Source organism: Cryptomeria japonica, chromosome 5 (assembly GCF_030272615.1).
Source record: "Cryptomeria japonica chromosome 5, Sugi_1.0, whole genome shotgun sequence".
Taxonomy (NCBI): Eukaryota; Viridiplantae; Streptophyta; class Pinopsida; order Cupressales; family Cupressaceae; genus Cryptomeria; species Cryptomeria japonica.
In genome coordinates, this window is record NC_081409.1 from 926,016,921 (window position 1) to 926,023,037 (window position 6,117).

General features: G+C 34.6%; 1 protein-coding gene across 1 annotated transcript; it reads right to left on the reverse strand.

Annotated features, from left to right (window-relative positions):
• Nucleotides 1–749: 749 nt before the first annotated feature.
• LOC131066234 (glutamate receptor 3.2-like) lies at nt 750–4,208 on the reverse strand. The gene is made up of 7 exons (XM_059221222.1): nt 3,891–4,208; nt 2,078–2,284; nt 1,973–2,036; nt 1,708–1,900; nt 1,583–1,614; nt 1,079–1,467; nt 750–887 (listed from the first exon to the last, which is right to left on the reverse strand). The coding sequence occupies exons 1-7, from the start codon at nt 4,206–4,208 to the stop codon at nt 750–752; spliced, it is 1,341 nt and encodes a 446-aa protein (XP_059077205.1).
• Nucleotides 4,209–6,117: the final 1,909 nt, after the last annotated feature.

The window sequence follows — 6,117 nt, forward strand, 5'->3', positions numbered from 1 at the left end:
TTAGACTCAATAATTACTTATCTCACATACAAATTGAATTCTAGATTAAATGCCAATAGTGGCATGTTGTGATGGTTAAGTTGTTGTGCTATTGTTCTTGCCATCAAGGTTCAAGCCCCACTGGTTCATAGCTCTGATTAAAAGCATTTACCCCTTAAAAAAAATTCTAGATTAAATATTTATTATTGTTTATAATGTTTATCATTAATGTAGATTTATAAACTAATATTAAAACATTAAAAATTGCAAACATAATAATACTTAAATTCAAATAGAAGCATAATTCTAGATTAAAATATTTTTTCTTTAAAATACTTATTTCTTAACAATATTTTCTAGTAATAGAATAATACTAATACAATATTTTTCATAGAATAATATTATAAAATGATAATTATAATTATATAATTAACTTAAAATAATATAATATGATTTCAATTTGTATTTTTCATTCTAATTATTATATTATGAATAAAACAATATATAATAATGTGTATCTCTCACAAGTAGTTAATGTCTACATTCTACTATTCATTCATGAATTTCTTTGGATGGTGACTCATTTTTTATTTTTTATTTGGATTTCCAAAGAGGATTGTTTGAATGAGAATTTTTCTTGCTCTCCTTTGTATTGGAAAGGTAGTTGTTCTACATTTACATATTCAATGTATAAAGTTGGGATGACACCTACTCTTGATATAAATATTTTACAAAACATATGATGTATTTCCACATACTAATCTCTTCCCCTAAAGTGGTTGTAGCTTTGGTGAAATTGTATAGCCTTTGAAATATTTGTCTTCAATCTCATGAATCTCACCACTATCTGAAAGGTTTAAAATCGCCCAAAAAATATCTTGCACTAGAGGAAAAGCTTTAAGAAAAACCTACACCAAAAACATTAAAAACATATAATCCTTCAAATAATGTTTCTAACATCATAATAAATAAAATAAATGAACCATTTTGAATATCACAAAAGACAAAATCAAGTTTAAATTTTAACTCCTAAAAATATATTAAATATTTAATAATATTTAAATAAAATAGAATATTGTAAACTAAAAAAAAAACTTACAAAACCAAAGCCTCCATTCGGGTACCTGCGCCCCACAATTGAATAACCGCATCTGCCCGAAAGGAATGCACGAACATATGGGACTTCATCTAAAATCGCATCAACATCTCCATTCTTTGCCCCTTTTGACAAAGCTTGCTCAAACGCCAGTGGAGATAAAGTTGGGTCCAGTTGTTTTTTGGCTATTCCCAAATTGTCTCTTAGAAAACTACCAACATATGAACCGTGATAGCCCACTTTATAGTTTCCTAAACCATTAATCAGTGGCGTAATTTGCTCGGCTGTCAATCTTGAAGCCAGATTAGCTGTATAGCTGGATGTTAAAATGAACGCTACAAACAGCCACACTACAACAACTATTCTACTCAAACTGTTACGGATTCTCTCCTCTGCGAAATAGGAAAGAATATGTAATATGCAAAACCTCTACTAAAGCTTTATAAATCTGAACATCATATAATCAAGGCAAACATGGTGAGAAGTGAGTGGAAAGGGAATGCTTACGGTGAGAGTAAAACACAGCAGAAAAAGCAAACCTGGAAGAACTACCCGGTATTTAGGTTATTCAAAATTTAACGCATATGGAGAAATTAAAAGAAGTGGTGAGAAAACAAGGATAAACACGATACCAGAGCAGAGTGACCACTTGGTTAGTGGAACTTCCTCTGAAGTACGGATTTATTTTATGCTCGAGCAACCACACCACTAGTCCTGTGTATAAAATAAACACCGCCGTGATAGCCCACGGTGCTGGAGTAAATGGCTGTAAGAATGTGCAGCCGTTGTTAACTTCCTCCGTTGTGGCCGTGCGAGCTACGATGACTAAACCCGTTTCCGTGAATGGTTGTGTGAAATCCACAATTTCAGTTCATTTTGCTCTAATTGTAACGTCACCGACAACTGCGTCGTAGTTCTGCACACGAAAAAGTACATACGAAATTGGCAACTCTCTAGTACTCTTCCGAAACAGTAGAAAAAAAAAAGCAGAGCAATACAGACCTTAAGATGCACTTGACGGACGAGTTCATTAAAAGAATCATTTTTCCAAGAAAGAGGAGTGAAATCATAGAGCAGTGGATAGTCAAGCCTTTTCAGAACAGCATCAAATACATCAATGACGAACCCACTCAATGTAGTCTCATTACTTTCTGGTTTAAACCAGACATTCACAAATTGCTCCCATCCAGTAGCAGGTACTGCTATCTTCTGTTAGCGCATGCACTTGTCTCATGTCCGTAATTTATGGGAAGCAATAGTTCCATCGTAAATAATGCAATCGTGCATTATATTATCTAAGCCTAACTAAGCGATCAATGCAAACACCTAGTTAGCTATTCATGCTATGCTTCTTTCACCGCCAGTGATTGCTTTTGATTCCACCGTAATCCTATGTTCATGGGGTGGTTGTTATTGTATAAAGGCATGCATTTGCACAATGTTATTTACACAATGAATTAATATATTTTATTTTTTTTGCTCTGTATTTTTTCTCTGCACATTCTGTTTTTTCTTTTTTTCTTCTAGCAGAACAATCTTATACTGTGCAGCTATAGCTGCAATTTTCACATGGCATCAGAGCTAGATTGCTAGGAAGAAAAAGCTAAACACGATTATTTGTAGGCAGATTTCTAAAGATTAGAATTACCCTCGATTTTTTTTTCTATATTGATTCTTTAAAACTGTACGTGCTTTGCAAGCACCGCATGATGAAGATCTTGAAAATTTGAGGCTTTGTAAAAATTAAACTTTTAGAAAGTTTATATGAGGTTTTGCTTAATGCAGTTAGTATAGGTTTCTTTCAATAAGTTTCCTGAACAAAATAGAAGATTAAAGCTGCTATGCACTTTTCCTTCAATTGATAGTAAAAAATGTTCTTTTGTTCTAAATTCATATCCACATGAAAATCCAATGTTGCAACTTTGTTTGGTCCTAGAGATTCTTTCTAGCAGGATTCCTGACTACATGAGATTCCAGAGTCGCATCTTCGAGTGCTTCCAAAGTTTCTTTCTAGTGGGACATTATTGAGAAATGGATATACAATGGCATCATCCCAACCGGAGGTCATCCTTGCAGTTCCTCAGTTTGGAGCATATTTCTACAGATTTATATCTTCCTGTCTTCAGATGATCAATTTCTGTATTCAAAAACCATGTACCTATCTGTTCATCCATTTGAGCAATGCAGAATATATGCAATTGCATTTTCAAAGTATCCCAGAGGTACTCATGTAGTGGTTTCTATGATTCTATATAATCCTGTTGCAGTGTGGATTCACTTGCAGTTTGCAGGTTTCTTCTTGAGTTTGAATAATGGTTACAATTTTTTCTCACTTGGGTTTTCTCCTTCTTTGTAATTGGGCACCTAAAGAGGTTTTTTTGCTAGGACCCACATTTCTCCTTAGTTAGACTTAAGGCGGGGTGTTAGCGCATGCAGTTGTCTCATGTTCGTAATTTATGGGAAGTAATAGTTCCACCATAAATAAGGCAGTCATACACTATATTATCTAACCCTAACTAAGTGATCAATGCAAACAACTAGTTAGCTATTCATGCTATGCCTCTTTCACTGCCAGTGATTGCCTTTGATTCCACCGTAATCTTATGTTCATGCAGTGATTGTTATTGCATAAAGACATGCATTTGCATAATGTTATTTACACAATGAATTAATATATTTCATTTTCTTAGCTACTCTTTCTTTTTCTTATGTGCATTAGATCTATTTTCCTAACTAGATCTATCATGTGCTATGCAGCCACAGCTACAAAAGTTTACATCTTCAACCTATTTGGACTTATCCAATCGCGAGTAACCGTGGAAATCCCACTAGGCCAAATCACTAATCGAAGCCCCTCTTTACCGAAGGATGGAATTATGAACAACTTGGAGGAATTGTATGTCCAATACCCAACTGCTTGATAGCTTTTTCCCACCACATTCACTATCTCATAACTAGAACCGTACATTTTCCCATCATGGAACTTAACATGTCTGCTTAAACTAGCAAAATTTGTTAGAAAAATCTCCTGTAACAACTTCCTACCTTGCTGGAATACCTTGATTTTGGTATTTGCTATTACTCCAAGACTGGCTGAGGGTTTCAGAAAACTCAACCTTACGTTCCTTTCCATCTTTCTGATTGCTCGGGATATCATGAGCACCGTATCAAAGGCCAACAAACCATATGTATTGAGCTCAGTGTTTTTCATGTTGGGATTATCAAGTCTGAATTGTCATTCCCACCTTTCAGTGAAATCGTTTCGCTATGTAGAATTCGGGATGTGTGTTTTGAGTCCAAGAGGCCTTGCATGGATGACACTATAGAAGCATTTAGCATATAATCCCAAAGACTGGTAAACTCGTGTTGTTATCCACACCTAACCAGACTCCATCATTCCCATCTGCTGCGCCTACACGAATAGATCCATTCCCAGATCACATGGGGTATGAACAATAAAAACACTTGACTTTGTTGTCTTGAGTTTATAAAGCTCTTCCCTAATTGTTTGTTTCTATGCAGTTGAAGGAATCACTAATGTGTAAACAATTTCGCAGTCAAGATCTCAAAGGGCATCACGCAACGCGGACATAGCGCCGGAGCCAAAATCAAGGTTCGAGTGAAGAAACGCAATGCTTCTCCAACCGTAATGCTTAACCAAAGCTGCAACGGATTTCATCTGAATGTGATCGCCGTGTGCCATACGAACAGAAAAAGGGAATCTCTTTTTGGAGAGCGCGGGACTTGAGAGAGACAATGAGAGAATTGGTACACTGGCTGCCTCTCCAAGATCTGATACAAACGGCGCGGCTTCAGATGTCTGTGTTTGTATCAATGCCACTACTTCTTTGCTTAAAAGATCAATAGCTGCATTCACCCCATAAAACTAAATCTCAATTGCAACTAAATATTTATGAATGAAAATATAAAAAGGAAAAGTTCATTCACCACAACCATAGTTTACAACATGTCAAAACACAGTTTAGGTCTTTCCAAAATGATCTCTTTAAAAAGACCGGTGAACAATATAACCAAATGAAACCTATTTGATCAATGTAAATTAATACCAATATAAAACTAAATCAATTTTTTTAAGGAAAAATGCGTATGAAAAATTGTGATTGTAAAATTTTCGGGCAGAAGAATTCAGTTAAAATACCAGCAGAAAGGGTTTCAATTGGTGTTTTAGCCTCTTGCAGGTGAAGAAACATTTTAGTGCCGTTGAGTTGCTGAGATCGATTGTTTACATCTTCAATCGTTAAATTTATGGCAGCCTTTGCTATCTTTCCTGACCAAGAAGTGGAATCTAATATCACCCCTATATTCGCATTCACAGTCTCCTCTTGAACCACAAGTTCAAAACACATAGCCACTAAAACGCAGATAACTCGAAATAACGGGAAAGCTTTCATCTGCAATCGTATGCACCACATAATCACATGCCAATCATATGTGTGTGAAAAGTGGATCTATATGTGTACTGGAATACACAACACTTCAATTAAGTCATTAGATCTATGGTTAGTAAATCAATAATCAATGAATAATAAACTATTACAAAGCAACCTATTGCCTTCTAGTAGATGCGAGTTTAGATTGTTCTGAGATTACTAAGCTATCCAGTGACTAGACAATACCTAAACGAAGGATTTTTAAATTTATATGAGTATGAATATGAGCTAAATGGATTCAAGATTTAAGCTAGATATGCAAGATTTATCTAACATGATTTAAGTCATATATGAATATTTAAGCTAAATGATTTAAGCAATATGAAAGAACTAATATGCAATATCTCAATGCAAATTCTCAATGAACCTAGAGCAAAAACAACATAACAACAATATATTCCCCAGGATTTTTGAATGAGAGATGAGAACCTGAATTTATAGAAAATTCAGAAAGACTGAGATCAAATGATGATGAACGATAAAGATTTTCCAAGAGGAAGCACAATCCAGCTGAATTGATATGATTGGATGTTTTTCTTAGTTTTAAAGGAAATTAAACTAAAATTAAGATAAAATCAGAAGAAAAAAAAT